The following is a 17,051-nucleotide window of genomic DNA, read 5'->3' as shown; positions in this document are numbered from 1 at the left end:
CTGCCATGAAAAGGAGCAGGACCTTCACCAGGAAGTGCTGGCCTCCGATTACTCACCAGTTTGGGGTGCCAAGAACAGCTATGACCAGAGAATGAAAGCTAGGGAGAAAAACAAGAACAAAAATAAAAACTGAAAAGGAAAGGGGGAAGGGTTGAAAAAAATAGGAAAGAAAGAAAAAGAAGAAGAGTTTTAGCTTGTTTGGAAAGACATGAACCATGATCCTATAGAGAGGGGCTGTGGCCAGCTGGAAAGCAGACAAGGACAGGATAGGTACAAGAGATTTCATGAAAACCCCAAGCTTAGGGTGACAATGCTACTCCAAATGACGGTGGGGGACTGGGCACCATCCAAAAGCTTTGCAAGCTGTGCTTCTTGGGCCCAGGAGTCTATGAAGAGTCACTGAGCTGAGGATGACATTGGAACAGGACAGTCCTAGTACCCAGCAAATACAAAGTACCATAGTTGGGTGATGGTTCCTTTATAAACAACAAAATATGCTGACACCCTGAATAGATTTGACACTTGAAGAATTGATTTGGTTGGGGGTGGGGCCAGAGTAACTTGAAGAAAACCAAGCAATTATATTCAGGCATTTAGTTAAATTTGAAAGTCCAGACACCAAACCTAACATTGTTCTACTGTTAATTCAAACATGAGCCCTTGGGCTAAGATACAAAACAAGACAAGTATATAGTTTGGGGACAACTTTGCTACCTTAGGGATTTGCATTTATTTGTTGGGCAAGTAGCCCATAGAGTAGCTAGCATGCTGGCCCAGCAAGGAGCTACCTAGCAGTCCCAACTTGCCGCTTCTCTCTAAACAGAGTGGAAGTCCTTCTCCAGGACTCTACCCTTGGTAGGACCAATGTCCTAAGAATGTCAGGTCAGAAATTATAATGTTAGAAACTCAGGTAAACAGAAGACCATATTCCTTGCCAACCACACTGGGTGCCTAGTGTGCTCATCAGGTGTTTGTCCATGTGGCCTGGAGATTGTAGGCGGTCCCTGTTGGTACCTTCTTTCACAGCATATGCCTTGCTCAACTCTGGGGTCCTCTCTTCATGATAGACTTAGGAATTTATGTGAGGTCTGCTGAGCAGTGGCAACAAACGCCCCACAGATGGTGATCTTTGTTAAGGTAGGATGGGCTGACTGAAATGGCCAGCTGCTGGGGACATCTCTGCAAAGAACAAAGCACACCTCCAGGCTCTGGCTAAGACTGGTGAGGAGGGGGTCTAGAGCCTGTCCTGCCCAAGTACTGCTTTCTCTTCTTCCAGAAGTAAGAAGGTAGGCAGGTAGGTCCCATAAGCCATCTCTTGCTGCTGGTTACTTGGATAGGATCTGTCCCACGGGAAGGAACAATTACAAGACTCAAGAAAGCACCTGACTCTAGAATTGTGGGAATCTGCCCTAAATCACAGAGGATATGGATCTGTCCTGCAAAGAATGCATGGCAACTCGCAAGGGTCAAGGTTTTCTAGGTACACACCTTTCAGCTTGGTCTGGGGAGCACTGAGTCTGTTGATACCAGTGAACAGAGGCCCGTCACCCCAGGCTGCAGAAACAGGCACCCTAGCATCTCTGGTACAGGAGACGCTGCCTAGGGATCAGGGACAAAATGTCTCTGTTCCCTAAGAGCAGCTCTTGGGGATCATGATCTGTGTTTCAGGAATGTTTTTTTCAGACAGCCAAGTGTGATGAGCCTAGAAGGTTAATTAAACCCTTCTGCACTACAAAGGGCACCATCATGGAACAGGACCCCAGGTCACTGGTTCAACATATGGGTCCAGAGGGGAAACTGAGGCATCACAAAGGCTACAGGGTGAGGTTGTGTGAGGGGCTCCTGGCTCTGGCCCAGTATACCCAAAGCTCTGGCCCAACAGACTCCCTTTTGTTCATCTCCACTCTGCTTTGCATGGGCCACTTTGCAGGCCAGACCTCAGCTGGGAGGCCTGAGACTGTGTTCTTATAGCATGAGGTCAGACAAGCCCAAGTCCCCTCCCTCCGGTTCCACCCTCCCCCATTCATTTGTTTTACCTTTTCTTCCAGCTCTTTTATTTGTCTCTTCTGGGTTTCTATTCTTTCTTCTAACTCTTTAATTCTCTGTAACATTAAAAGAAGAAAGGTATTCAATAATCAGAGGACTGGGTGTACTAATTATAAAGGGATCAGGATTTCCCCTCATTTATTTGTGGACAATAGCCCATAAAGCTGTCTGTATCTGTGTTGGTCCAGCCTTGAGCTACTTTATGGTCCCACGTCTATCCAAAGAGAATGAGAGTCCTCCCCCACTTCTGTGATGGGACCTGTGTCCTCTGAATTGGTCAGGTCAGGAACTATAGTGTTTAAGTGGAAGAACAAGGAATTAGCTTACTGTCCTTCCCAGGGCTATTAGACAGAGCATCAGACAACCAGCTGTCAGAACTACCAACTAGAAGACCCTTCCTTCTGAGTCTGAGGCCTGGGGCCTTGGAATCAGCTGAGTGCCAAGGACAGCTCATTGATGGAACAAGAGGATGGGTGACCTTCCTCTCCCTGATTTCCCAGGAGCCCAAAGGGACCCATGGTGGGTTCATGACTATAGGGGCTACAGGCACATCTGAGTGGTTGATAAGCCCTGTCAGAGGCCTACTGACCATCATGGGAAAGTAGCATCCAGTCTGGTGGCTTATCTAAATCTGTAGTCCAAGCTTTTTGGGGTTTAGGGTGGTCTGGCATGGGCTGTGTCCATAGAATCTGCTTTCAGGCCAACTCCAAACAGGCAGAGGCCGTGACTATCATAAACAACAGGGCTGGGTAACGGTTGGTTAGCTGCTGTCCACAGATAACACTCTAGCCATCAGTGGATAGTATCATGTGGAAGACCCAGAAGGCAGGAGTCCATGGAGAGCTGCCATTCAAAGGCTTGGGCGACACAGCTGCCAGACTAGGAGCTAGTTAGGGAGGGATGTGGACTGAGTATGCAAGCAGTGGTCACTGGAGGATACACTGTTGGCCCTGTGGGAAGCTGGGTCTTGGGAAACCACCCGATCCTCTATTGCCACCCCACCCCCAGCACCTGCTGCGCAATCTGCAGCAGTTCCATGCGCTCTCTCAGGATCTGTGCATCACGCTCTCGCAGCTCGCTCATGACCTGGCGCTTCCACTGCTCCACCGCCACCTTGAGTTTCTCACGCTCTTCTTCAGACAGCAGCTCGGCCACCTTGGCCCCGGCCTCCTGCTGCAGGGCATCATACAACATGGCTTCCAGCTCCAGGATGTGCTGGGGACAGGAGACAGGCATCAGCCCTCCCCTTCCTCAGGAGTGTATCCTCCATCTCCAGAGTGGACAGCCCTGCCTCCCAGCAGGGTTCCTGCAGAGGACATATGCCCACTAGAAGAGCTGAGGACAAACACCAGCTAGGACTCCCTGCTGATGTCCTGGTCCTCCAGTATGCATATGTTCCTGCATCAGCTGCTGCTCAGAGAAATGGGGACTTTAGGGAAATCAGAACCCCATTATATTACTGTTGGTTTGGAGTCGTGGATGTAACCCAGAGCTTCAGGAATTTTAGGAAATAACTCTATCAATGAAGGTCAGACCCAAGTCCTGAACACCAGCCTTTTAAAACAAGTGTGATTACACGTGGCTTAGAATAAACATTTCAGAGGCTTCACATAATCCTGCTAGTGAGAACTTTATTCTGGACTTACAGACAAGGATGTACCATAGGATGTGCTGTAGGCCACCAGAGGGACTGTCCCTACCTTTAACCTATAGCCTGCTTACTGTCCTTAACTAGCAATGACCCCAGAGTCCTTACTATGTCCCCACCATCTGACATACAGCCTTCTGCAACCCTGGAGGAAAGACAGTGTGAGAATAACCCCCAAGACCTACAGGTAGTTGCTCACTTAAGGTCACCATAAGAGCCTTCTGTGCCACTCCATGAGGGACAGGTGAAATACAACACAGATTTGTGGCACAGTGAAGAGTCTTGTTTGAACAGTAAGTTTTTTAAAAGCTAGGATGGCATTGAAACTGGCGGCCATTCTCGTCACTACCATTACCATCATCATTGTCATTACCATTATCACCACACTGCCACCATTGTTACCACTAGTCGGCACCGCCACCATCACCACTGTCACCATGAGCACCGTCACCACTGCCACCATTGAGAGCGTCCGCACCTTCACCACCATTGCCATTACCATCATCATTATGATCACTATTCCCATCACCATCACCGTTGCTTCTGTCACCATCATATCAGTATTACTACCATTAACATCACTGCTATCACCATTGCTATCACCACTACCATCACAACCATTACCACGGTTGTGACGATTACCATAGTCACCACATCATCAGTACAATCACCCGTATGATGACGCTCCCCACCATCATGACCACCATCACTGTCACCATCCCCACCATCATTACTACAGTCATCTCTATCATCACCACCACCATCACCCTCATCATTATCATCACTATCATCACCACCACGATTGCCATCGCCATTATGCTTGCTGTCAACAGCGTTATCCCCATGGCTTTGAGAGTAGTCAGTCTTCCTCAGAGGCGTGAGGACTGCCCCCTGGGTTGGTTACCCAGGTAGTATTTGGAGGCAATACTCTTCAGTCTATCTGACCAGGGCCCGAGTGCTCCCTGGCAGTGTTCTCCCCCAACCCCCATACAGCAGGGAGTCAGATGTATGTATAGTGACAGGGGTGTGATGGTAACTATCCAGGGGAGGCAGCTTCCATCATGGGAACCTAATTCATAAGCCCGGTTTTCAATCTAGAAAGGGCTCTATACTCACCGCAGGTGAAATGTAGGAAACCCACATACTGTCCTGGTGAGCAGACAGCTTTACATAGAAACCCTAGCAGAACTTCAGTTGCTCAGGAGGTAACAGAAAGTAGATGACAACCTGCCTAGACATCCTAGCAATCTGTTGGATTCAGACCAGAATTGCTCTTTGATTCTGCTAACAATTGCAGGAGGAAGAAACGAGTAGCCTCACTTGCCATGAGAGGCAAAGCCACCAGCCTCAGATCTCCCTGCTAGCGAGTGACCAAGAAGGCCACGCTCAGAGCTGTAACGCTCCAACTCCCACACCTGTCCCCAGCCACACCTTAGATCACTAGGTGCTCTTCCTGAGCTACTGCCATCTGCGCCTCTCTGTGCCTTTAAGGATTCTCAATTGGACAAGACAAAGCCCTCAAGATGACTATCCTACACAAGTGTGACTAACTCCTACAAAGGGTATGTGGGCTTTGGTTCCCTAGGAAGGAGCAGCAGCTGAGCATTAAGCCTCCCTGTTATACCAACTGTGATTCAACACTTGGGTGAGTTCAGTGCCCTTCTTGGAACAGAAAGATTAACAAATGTTCCGGAAGAACTCGGGTTTACGAGCAGATGTCAGCCAGGACTGGCTCATCAGAACGGAGACAAGTGCTGCCTGGTTTGGAAGTGGTTTGTGTGTGTCTCTGGAGGGTCTGTGCTGGGACCTGATTCTAAGCATAACGGTACTAAGGTAATGGAACCTTTAAGAGCCCATGGAGACCATTTAGTCATCAGAGTACTGTCCTTAGAAGGAATCAGTGTGGTTCTCTGGGACTCAGAAAAGCAATCCTGACCTCCACATCCCTCTGGCTGGCTGCCTTGCTGTGATCTCTCCTTTCCCCAGATACTCTTACCATGTTGGAATACAAGCCAATTGCTCACCCGAGCCCAGAAGATGTAGCTACCCAATTTTGGACTTTTAGAGTCCAGAACCTGTCTTCTTAACATATTACCTGATCTCGAGTACTTTTTAAAATAGCAATAGAATGCAGACTAACATAGGTAATCATGAAGAATTTGGGGGCTTTCAATGTTATCTTTCAATAGGGATATTCTCTTTAGGTTGACTTCTCAGAGGATGACCAGATACAAGCCATGGGTCAAACTTGCTTTTCTCCAAGTTTCAGAAGAACAAAGGGAGGGTCTCCAGTGGAATTGTGTTTCCTATTAACATTCAGCTGTCTTTAGTCAACTCTTAAATACATGGTGCTCTTGTTAATTGCTAAATCAACTAATTAATGCTAAATCAACTAATTAATACTAATTTAATGTATCTACTAGTTTTCAGTGTCCCCACACTCTTGTATCCATGAGTCCTCCTCTGCTTGCACCCCATAAGTATTTGCTGAATGAGCAAAAGCATGTCCTCTGAACTTAGACTGGCAGAGGGTGACCCCACAGAGTCCTGGTCCCTCCTAAAGGTTTTCAGCCTGGCCACACAGGTCTCCCAGAGGTTCACTAGGGTGGACAAGCAGGAAGATGTCCGCCACTGCTCTCACCTTGTGGGCTTGGTCCAAGGCCTGCTTCCTGTAATCCAGCTCCTCATCCAGGTAGCCTTTCTGCTTACTGAACAGCTCCTGAAACACAGAGGGCCAGGCCTAGGCCTCAGGCATTCAGACCTGGTGACATCAGCTTCAGGGGCACTTCAGGAGATCCCACTGACCTTCTCACTCTCCAGATCTACCATTTTCCGCTGTAGTGCTGATTCGGTTTCTTCAATCCTTTGTAGCCACTAGGTACAAACACAGTGAACAGGTGACAGTGATTAGTTCCTCCCATATGAATATCAATGTCAACTCCTACACGCACACATACCCAACACAGAGGAGAAGGCCTGGCTAAAGATCAAGAGAGGCCTGGCTAAGGAACTGGAGTTATAATTGAGCTGGCATTGTGGGCTCCAGGCACCCACCTGATCCAGGACCCAGAACCCATCCCATCTGACATCAGAATCAGACATCTCATCAGAATGCCCACCACTCCCAATTTCCTTGAAAGAGAAGGGAAAATTGGTTTTGGGAGCAGGTACACCTTAGAACTATGCCTGGAGAGATTGGGTGGCCTGTTTCCCAAACTCTTTGTTTGTTGGGATCCCCTTTTCCTGCATGGCTGGAGCTCTGAGGCAGGGTTGATGGTGGCCTGCTAAGCAAGTCTAGGCTGGGGCCAGAACCAGGATGAGGTTGGGAGGCCAAAGACAATTAGATAGGGAACCAAGGAATACCATCAGTTTTACAGGTTCAACCCAGCTACCAGCCTCTGGGAAGAGGTGGAGATAGGAGTCTACATTGGGGGAGTGTCTGTGGAAGGAGTTGGAGGCAGAGGTGTTTGGGCCAGTGTTTGATCGAATCTCCCCTTTGTAGAGGTATATGGCAGTGCTGTTCGACCTGTCTGGGCCAGTTTCCCTAAACAGACAAGAAAGATCTAGGGGACCATGCCCCTCCCTGAAGGCTCTCCTCCCAGGGAGAGTATCTACCTACAGTAGCCTGGCCCTCTTCCAGATATCCACAAAGTCCCCGTTACCTTTTCTGCCAAGGTCAGGACTGTCCTGGCTTGAATGACAACCACTTGCTCCTCATTGGTCAGATTCTGTGCACAAAAGCAGATTAGAGTCAGAGTCATCAGAGGTGGGGATGGGGTGGGGTAGGAGTGGGTGGTGAATGGATGTGGCCTGGGGCTGTAGCTAAAAGGTACTTTTATTCTGACATCCTTCTGGATCTCTGATGCCCTTTGCCCCCACCTTGTCCACTCTGGGGCACTGTCCATATCAACCCTCACCATCGGAACATCCAAAAGTCTTAGTGAAACCACTATTGTGGCACCCTAACCAGCAGGCAGGCCTGAACTACATCTTTGAGTCAAGTGTTTCTCTGGCCTGCCCTGTCCCAGTCTTTACTTAAAGCTAGCACCATGAACGTGCAGCCATGTTGAAGATCAAGTATCCATGGCTGTGAAATGATCCCGGTTTCTGTGGGGAGTTTGTTTTGCCTTTTTCTATATTCATGTTTTGTTCCCAACAGGCCTCTAGGTGGTCTTAATCAGCAGGATTTGTCTGGCTTTGGGGTCCTCTGTCTGGATATGGCCAGCCCCACACTCAGAGGAAGACTGCCAGCACACTAGATCTGGCTCCCCTGCTCCCATGTGAGATGAACCAAGAGGAGCAGGAGGCATGACCAGCTAAGGCTAGAAGGGAGGAGCCTGACTCTGACTCTGACCCTAGAATTTCCATGACTGGGTCACTCAGAAAACTAGCTCTTCCCTCCTAGAAGGTGAGCTCCATAAAGGCTTTAGGGGCCTCTTTCCTTCCTCCAACCCCAAGTCAGAGTGAGGTTCCTCACAGGTGACCACTCTGACATGAAGTAGGCAGGTGGTGGCTGCACTCCCTGGGATGGGCAAGGTGGCAGCCTCATCTCCCAGTGCTGGGCCTCAGTGTTGGTTTTTTTTTTTTTTTTTTTTTTTGTTCTTCACCTTTGCTCTTCTCCCTCATGTGCCTCCTCAACCCTCTGCTCCTCCTCTTTCTTGCTTCTCCTCATCCCTCTTACTTCTCTTCATTCCCCAAGTTTTAGAATCCCTTAGTGGCTTCGAGAAGCTCATTGCCCCTAAGGGCTGGATAGCCTTAGCTTTGTCTGCTGGGTAACACGAATGTTGGGGAGGCTGAACAAAGTAGCTTCAAGGTGGTAGAAGGGATCTACTTGGATGTATCAAAGCAAGCCAATACATTTTTGGGTATGCAGCCTGACCCTCTGACCCTGGGGGTCTTGTCCTGATGCCCTTCTTTGTCAGAACCCTATTCGATCAGTCTAAAGCCCTCTCTTCTCTGGGTGACAGTGGGTGACTTCAGCAGCCAGCTTGAGCTGTATCATCTGCAATGAAGGATTGGATTCTATTCTAGCCCCACTGGTTTCTCCACTCTGCCCCTGGAATCCTGGCTCCCGAGAAACCTAAAGCTCGTAGGAAATGTTCTGGGATTTTTGTTTGGTGATGGCAGCCATGACACTCATGTGCTCCGACTGTAAAGGTGACAGACAGTCACTTGGTTCCTCACTAGCAGGGTCACAGAATGTTCCCAGACAAGACTCATAAGCTCAGGGTCCCTGCACAGTATAGTGTTGTATCATAACAAATGCAGTTAGAACTTGGCCCATTGGTAAGAACTGCCAGGGTCTTCTAAGGGTGAGATCTGGCTGTACTCCCTCCACTTGCCATCCTTCTCTGCTCTGCTGGTCTGAGAGTGACCTCAGAGGCTGTATGATGATCCTGGGCAATCATGCTAGTGGTACTTCCAAGTTAGCAGCTATTGGATTAAAGAAGAGCCTTGGCTCAGATCTGGGTGGGACCATCACCTTAGCTACCATTGTATCAGCTCTGTACATTTCTGAGGCCTTAGTTTCTTTAATTGGAAACCAGAAGTTAGAATACATGACAGAACTTATACCTAAGGCTAGACCCTAGGTCACAGTGTCCCATAGTGTCCCTGCTATGGAACTGGGCTTCGTCATCTTTGCTATAATAGAGCCATTAAGAGTAGACACAGCCATCAGGGAATTCCCTGGAAGTGCTTCTCCCTACTCTGCCACTCATTACTTCCCAGAAAGTGGGTAAAGATAAAGGTTCCTGTCAAAACAAAACCTCACACAGGAGAAGTGGGAGAGATCAACATGTATGTGTTAGTGTGTGGAGGATAGACAGATAAGTAGTTGGAGGGTGGAGGGAGAAGGGAGAAGGGGGAAGAAGGGAGGAAGGACTGATGGAGGATTAATGAGTGGAATTAAAATGGATGGATGGATGGATGGATACTTAGTAAACAGAACAGAAGGATTTATGGAGATGGATAGATGGATGGATAAAAGGTGGATGGGTGGGGAATGGTAGGCAGAAGATGGATGAAAAGATAGATTGATGGAATTGGAAGGTAGATGTCAGCAAAGGATGGCTGGATAGAAGATGTATGAATGAGTGGAAGATGTGTGTGTGTGTGTGTGTGTGTGTGTGTGTGTATGTGCGTGCATGCATGGATGCATGTATGTATGTATGTGTGTGTATATGTATGTATGTATAGATGGCGGACAGAATGAAGCTATGTGTGGAAGAAAGGAAGGATAGGAGGTGTGGTGGAGGGTTGTGTCTATTTTGTCCACTTGATAATTAATAGTAATTTCAGGCGTTTGCTACAGAAATTGGAACTTTTCTCCAAATGAGATTGAACAAATACCTATGGATGGACTCTGCTTCTGTCCTCAAATCAAGGAATTGAGAATCCCAGTGATCCTGGGTTCCTTGAGAGCAACACTCCCCCAGACCAGCACCCTCTGGTCACAGAAGTGCTATGATACAAGGAGTGTCCAGAAACTAAGCACACATGATTGGAGCAGCAAGAACTAGAGGACGGCCCCAAGGCTTTAGAAGCAATGAGCCAGGATCAAACTTTCCCCAAATGCAAGGGGCCATTCTAAGCAGGCTCTTCACCTTAGGACAGGTCTCTGTCTGGGGTAGCCTATGATGGGATTGGAATGGGCTCAAGGGACCCTTGGGCTGAGGGCTGGGCTGGGGTGGTCAGCATGAAGAGGCATGCACAAGTCAGGAGAGCAACATACACTTACGGCGTTATCCCCCAGGATATCCAGCTTCTTCATCAGCTCTGTGACCAGGATGTCCTAGGAGGCAAACAGAGGGACAGGACGATATGTAAGTGTCAACTAGGTAGACCATGGCAGGTGAAGGAGGAGAGAGTCTTACCGTTACACCTTCGGCTTCACAATACACCTGCAGGGGGCTCTTCCCATCCACAAAAGGTGTATGGTGAAAGTTGATGGCTGGTGACTTCCTCTCCCTTTCCTGAGACAAAGAACAGAAGGGTGGCCATGGCAGAGGTGGGCTGTTCTCATCCTGTCTCCTCCCCTTCCCAGTGCTGGGTTCAGGGGAACACTGACTAAGACCATCCCCCAAAGAGTCAAGGTGATGTTGCCCAGACTCAACTCTAGTAAAATCCTTGGGCAGAAACCTCCATGGACTTGCCCAGAAGATTGTCCCTGTGTGCTTGCTGCTCTATGGAGCCCTGCCCATGGGATCTACTGGGACCTATCCCAGGGTTCACTTGCTTATCCATTCCTAAGCACCAGGGACTTTGAGAAGGCTTAGAGGACAGACCTCAGATAGAGCCACTCTTGGGACTGGCAGCAATAGCACTGGACAAGGCAACTGATGGTTCATGGACCTTATAAGAGGACACATACAGGAACCCAGGACTCATGGAGGACAGACAGTCAGATTTATAATCCTCAAGTGCCAAGGATGGTGGGTAGGAGGACTCTGACCAGTGGGTCCATCTGGACTTGATGTCCAACAGGCTTCTGCCAATTGGACTGAGACAGAGGACACAGGACTGTGTGGGATTGTCTATCAAGGAAGTAATAACTTCCCTAGCTTCAGTGAGCCACACTGCCCATCTGTTCTCACAGGGACACGAACACGGCCCCCAAGCCCAGCTTGACCTTCTCCTAGGGATCTCTGTCTCTCCTCCTCTGTAGGTCATAGCAGAGGTCACAGACCAGAGTCAGCAGGGCAAAGTTGAAGATCACCTGACCACTGCACAGTACCTCTGCCCCACTAAGAGACTTCTACAAAGAAGAATGGATGTCCACTGGGCTGTACCAGGGCCTGGGCACTGGGAGACACAGTGCTTTGCTGGGGTCACAGGTATAGAAGCTGTCCTGGGCTTTCTGTTTGCTTTGTTTTCCTTTCCCTTCACAGCAATGGTTTCTTGCTTGTCACCCCTCACCCCTATGCCAGGTGACCTCACTCTATCCATCAGTCCCATCCTTCCTGGGAGCTATACAGTTGACCCCATCTGGCCTCTTGTTTTCCATGAGGTCTTTGGGTTTCTATTCACAGACTGTCAAGAGCTAAAAGGTTAGAGAAGCAGCGCCTAGATCACAGCCCTGTGGCTCACCTGCCGGGGTGACCTGACCCTCTAGCCTACCCTACCTCAAGCTCTAGGATCCTGAATTCCAGCAGCTCATTCTGGTCCTTTGCATCCTGGACTTCATGCTTCAGCCGTGCCTCCTCTGTCTCCATTTGTTTTATCTGAAGAATAGGAAGTGGACAGGGTGAGAAGGCATCTGATTCAAGAGAACGCAGACTAGCTGTCTGGACAGCTGTTTGCTTCTGTGAGAGAAGGGCACTTGCGCAGTATAGTGGGGCTACCCAGGGAAACAGGCTCCACGGAGATGGGGCAGGAAGGAAGCTATTGAGGACAAGTTGTCCCCGTGTAATTGCTGGAGCTCAGGCTGGTCTAAGGCCCAGGGGAAGAATGAATGGATATGTGGTTACCTGGCCACATTCCAGATTTGATACGGATAATTCATGTGTAATTTAGTAGCACTACTAATGAGTGAACCGGATGTATCGTCCTGCCTTCCTGAGAGTGAGCACACAGGGCTGGTATGTATAATTCGGTGTTAAGTGTCCAGGCACATGCCTAGCATTCACAAGGCTCTGGGTTCGCTGACATCACAAAACAAGAACTAAAGGTTAATGCAGTATCTGCCACTCACGGGTCACATCCTCAGCAACTCCATGAAGATAGATGTCCACTGTAGAGCAGACAGTTATATCCACCTCTCCCTGAACTGAACTTAGAGACCTATAAGCTTATTCTAATATGGAGACCAGCAATGTAGACATCTGGGAATGTCTTGGGCGAATCACAGAAAGGCCTGGAACTTGTACCCAAGCCTACCGCATCCCACAAAGTCTACCACACACTCTGTAAGCACAAAGTCACCTTGCCACATCCGCGCACAGCTGGGAGGCAGGCCATACCTTTTCTACAAGCTCTTGATTCCGTCGATACAATGCTTGCTTCTCTTCAATCCACTTCATATCCTTGAAAATGGAATTAAAATGCAGACATGAATACACTGCAAGAGAGCACTGCAGGGTTACCTCCAATCAGGAGTCGGTGGAACCGAGCACACCAGCGCCTGCTTCTGAAGTGACCGCCTGTAGGCAGTGTATGGTGAGGGACACCTTTGTGTGGTGCCCATCCTATCTAAGGGTCTTGGAAAGGTACAGCTAGCCCTGCGTCAAGAGGACATCTTTATGGTGTTCTGTGCCACTGTGTGGACAGCATCCCAGGCCAGGGTTTCTGGAACCAGGAACTCTATGAAGTATAAATGTCACGTGTCCAGGGAATGCTGACTTGTGAGGACTCAGGCCAGTGGGAGTAGGTGGCACATGCAGGGTGGAGTCCTGATACCTTTATACTTAGGATGTCACCTGTGCAGAATGCAGGCTTTTGTTCTGTCAGAGGACATGTGTGGATGCCTCCTGACACAGCCTCCAGGTGTGACTTGGGAGGAAATCCAATGTGCCCAGCACATCCTTCTTACCCTCCACCATCATTCTTAAGTTTGAACATGTGTTGGGAGGACAGCAGGGTGCCTTAGACACTGGGCTTTATTGGGAAGCCCCTTCCCATAAAGGCCCCCACAGAGGTGTGGTCAGGTCTAGAGATGAAGGACATAGTGATCACACACACACACACACACACTTATATTAAAAATAAATATTTTTTTCATACTTATATTCTGATTAGAGTTTCCCCTCCAAACTTTTCCCAGATCCTCCCCACTTCACCACACACTTAGTCCACACCCTTTCTTTCTCTCTCTCATTAGAAAGCAAGCAGTGGGGCCGGAGAGATGGCTCAGTGGTTAAGAGCACTGACTGCTCTTCTAAAGGTCCTGAGTTCAAATCCCGGCACCCACATGGTGGCTCACAACCATCTGTAATGGGATCTGATGCCCTCTTATGGTTTGTCTGAAGATAACTACAGTGTACTCATATACATAAAATAGTAAATAAGTCTTTTTAAAAAAAGAAAACAAGCAGGTATGGAAAAAGAAATAATAATAAAACGAACCAAAATAGGACAATACAAACAATCAGGAAAAAAAAAAGAGCCAAGAAAAAAAACACATGAAGACATATAGACGTAGAAACACACACACGTTTGCACACACAGAGAAATCCTATAAAAACGCAAAACCAGAGGTCACAACATGTAAGTAAAAGACCTGTAAGGTTAAAAGAAAAAGAAAGTGAAGAAAGGGAAAGAACATACAAAGTATTGTAAGACAACAAAAAACCTCTAACAACAACATTGAGTTTGTTTTGTGTTGGTTATCTACTGCCAGGCCTGAGGCCTGCCCTTAAGAGTGGTTTGTATGCCCGGTTAGACTCTGTTGGAACAAACTTTTTCTTTGAAAGTGGTTATCAGTTGACAATAGCTCCTGAATTAGGGATGGGGGGTTGGGACATGTTATTCTGATCCCCTTTTCCCTGGCCACTTTTCTTCTTTCAACACAAACACAGAACAACAGCCACCTGGAGCATGACCCAGCTGCACTGACTGGCCCATCACCACCTCTTGCTCTGTGAAGGCTGTGCATGGTGTGGTCTGAACACCATCAATGCATGGCAGTCAGGGAATGGAGGTAAGTGGGTTCAGTGGGTCAAAAGACGACTGGTTCTATGGCACTGAATTCTAAGGCACTGGCCATGGAGTGTCTTCTTGCTTGTCTAACTAGCAGTTAATACATTGGGAGCCACCTGGTATTGGGGCTGGACAAGGACCAAGGGAGCATGGCCACAGAGGACAGATCCCTCCATGGAATCTGAGAATCTGGAAGTGGTGTTCTGGTATGAGGAGGGTAACAAACACCTTGAACCATTTGATTCCACAGAAATGATGGGTCTCCAGAAACCCAGGTCGGGGGCTAAGCTAGGAGCAGCTTGAGATTTCCCCTCTGATGTCTATGGTGAGAGTACATAGGACCTAAAGTTCTGACCCTGGCTCAGAACAATGGTGGACAAACCAAGGAGAAGCCCTGTCCTGTGGGTAGGTAGATTCTTTTTTTGTTTTTATTTTTTTTAAGGTGGACCAATGTGATTTTTTTTAAAAAAGATGTATTTATTATATTTATATGAATATAATATAGGTAGGTGCTTTTCAGACACACCAGAAGAGGGCATCAGATCCTATTACAGATGGTTGTAAGCCACCGTGTGGTTGCTGGGAATTGAACTCGGGACCTCTGGAAGAGCAGTCAGTGTTCTTAACCACTGAGCCATCTCCCCAGCCCAGATAGGTAGATTCTTGTTTCACTTGCAGCTTCCTAGGGAATTCCTTCCAGATATTAGAAAGTGTGAAACATACTACACCTGCTCGGCTTTGCAGTGTGCAGTGAACACTTTCTCTGTAGGTATGTGCTTACCCACTCCATTCTTCTCGAACAGGAAACGTGAGAACCACTGAGGGCCATGCTTCTCCCAGGACTCCCTAGCACAGACATAGGTTACTAACTCTACAAGCAACCAGCAGAACTCACCTGCCCCTGCTCAGCCAGAGCCTTTTCCAGGTCCTCCACCCTTGTCTGTGCTCTCTGTATTTCTGCTTGCAGCTGTTCACGGGTCTGTAGGATAGGAGGAAGAATACATCAAATTTTCTCTAACAGCCCAGACAGACAGACATACTCAAAGATGCAGGCTGCAGAGTATGCATGCCTCAGTTCAGCACATTGAGAAGTAGTTGTGTTGTTTTACCAAAACACTAAGTGGCCGAATTGCCTCTTTCCCGAGTGTGCCGAGTGAACAGGGAGATTGGTCAACCAGAACCAAGACAGCTGCCTGATCAGAAGAGCCCCACCTCCCCAGGAAGAGGCCTGTCTCCTTACTGCACCAGCCACTGTTCTTAAAGCAGCTGTCCCTGGAAAGCAGTGGAAAGGATCTCCTTTCCTGTGTCCCTCCCTGAGGCTTGATGCCCTCACTGCCTCCAAATATCCAGCAGAGAGCCCTGCCCCACACTCCCAGCCCTACTGGGCAGTATTGAATGCTACTGATGGATGGGACATGTTCAGAGAAGCAGACAGGAGCCTTGCAGCTCCTGCTTACAAACCCAGACTTCCACACTGTCCTTAGCATAACTGTGTTTTCAGAGTCTGCAAAGGTGGTGTCATCTTAGAAGACTTGGGTCCTGTGTATGCCAGCCCCACCTCTAGCTCACACCAACCCAGCCTCAGGTTCCATGGCTTGTAATGGCTTCAGTGCTAAAACCCAGGACCCAGTAACAGTGGGATAAAGGGGCTTAGCTCAAAAGTTTAGGCAAGTGGAGTGTCCCTGTAGGGCCTTAGGAACAAATGGGGAGGAGCTGAGTGGGAGCTGGAACGTCGCAGAGTAGAAGTCATTTAGACCTTAACTTCTCGTTCTGCATCCAGGGTCCCTCCGACTTGTTCCTGCAGCAAGGCATAGGCTCGCTGCAATGCCTGGTACTCCATGGTCAGCTGCCGGAACCTCAGTTCAGTCTCTTCCTTGGCCATGCCCTAGAGAAGTACATGGACACCACACAGGCACCACATGTGCAAAGAGAGACATAGCATTAAGCTGGGCCCCACACAGTAGCATCCCCAAACAGCCTCCACTTTTCCCAGTGAGGTATAGTGAATAATCTAAGCGTGCCAGGAGGACTTTCTAGCCTGTGGAGAGGAGTAAGACTTGGGGTCCTGAGCTACTAAGAAGGAGGCTTTCCTGGGATGTAACCCTTGGGTCCTGGTGTAGCTGAATTAACCATGATGAAGGTAAGCCTCATTGGTTAGTAGCCAGTGACCAGGGGTTCTTTTAGAACTCCTGCCTGCCCTGACTCAGAGTGCTCTTGATGATAGAGGAGGCTTCCCCACAGTTCTGCTGGCAGGAATGTGTCATGAGTAGTGCACGGGGCTTTGTGGGAAGTACAGTCCCTGGCAGTGCAGCACCCCTCCACACAGACCCATGCCAAGATTGTTTACTTCAGGCTCACATGGGCAGAATCATCCCTGGACTTGTGCTTCTAGCTGCGCTGGCACATACTGTCGCAGCTAGAGAGCAGATGCAAGTTGATGTCACCATGGAGTCCTGCTATCCCTCAGTTTGGACAGTAGGCCATATCTAGGAGTGACTGAATCCATCTTTCCTCCCTGCCCACCTGTTCACCAAGGCTGGTGGTAGTGGAAGTGCTATGATAGGCTAGACTTCTAAGCAAGCCCAAAGTCTTTGAGCCATACTCTTGCATCCCAGGGAAGTCCATGCATAGCCTTGCCACTGGGCCTAGCCAAGGCTGTGAACCACCACTTTGTGTCCATAGGGACTGGAGCAGTTCCTACAAAGACAAATCTTCATTTTTA

At 48.6% G+C, this 17,051-nt stretch overlaps 1 protein-coding gene across 30 annotated transcripts in view; it reads right to left on the bottom strand.

The window, feature by feature from the left end:
• Positions 1-17,051, bottom strand: part of Jakmip3 (Janus kinase and microtubule interacting protein 3) — a 123,154-nt gene that overhangs the window by 19,654 nt on the left and 86,449 nt on the right. For 14 of the 30 annotated variants that reach the window (XM_076912423.1, XM_076912402.1, XM_076912430.1 and 11 more), the window contains 11 exons: positions 16,086-16,214; positions 15,225-15,308; positions 12,655-12,717; positions 11,818-11,916; positions 10,570-10,668; positions 10,428-10,487; positions 7,357-7,422; positions 6,500-6,568; positions 6,336-6,413; positions 3,058-3,261; positions 2,037-2,102 (listed from right to left, as the gene is read on the bottom strand). In XM_076912423.1, coding sequence (XP_076768538.1) covers positions 2,037-2,102; positions 3,058-3,261; positions 6,336-6,413; positions 6,500-6,568; positions 7,357-7,422; positions 10,428-10,487; positions 10,570-10,668; positions 11,818-11,916; positions 12,655-12,717; positions 15,225-15,308; positions 16,086-16,214 — 1,017 coding nt within the window. Of the gene's footprint in view, positions 1-56; positions 130-2,036; positions 2,103-3,057; positions 3,262-6,335; positions 6,414-6,499; positions 6,569-7,356; positions 7,423-10,427; positions 10,488-10,569; positions 10,669-11,817; positions 11,917-12,654; positions 12,718-15,224; positions 15,309-16,085; positions 16,215-17,051 lie in introns of all 30 variants that reach the window. The other 16 variants (XM_076912481.1, XM_076912500.1, XM_076912534.1 and 13 more) reach the window with 6 other exon arrangements.

This window comes from Arvicanthis niloticus, chromosome 1 (assembly GCF_011762505.2).
Source record: "Arvicanthis niloticus isolate mArvNil1 chromosome 1, mArvNil1.pat.X, whole genome shotgun sequence".
Taxonomy (NCBI): domain Eukaryota; kingdom Metazoa; phylum Chordata; class Mammalia; order Rodentia; family Muridae; genus Arvicanthis; species Arvicanthis niloticus.
Note: the sequence above shows the minus strand (reverse complement) of the source record. Positions and strands in the feature narration are given on the sequence as shown.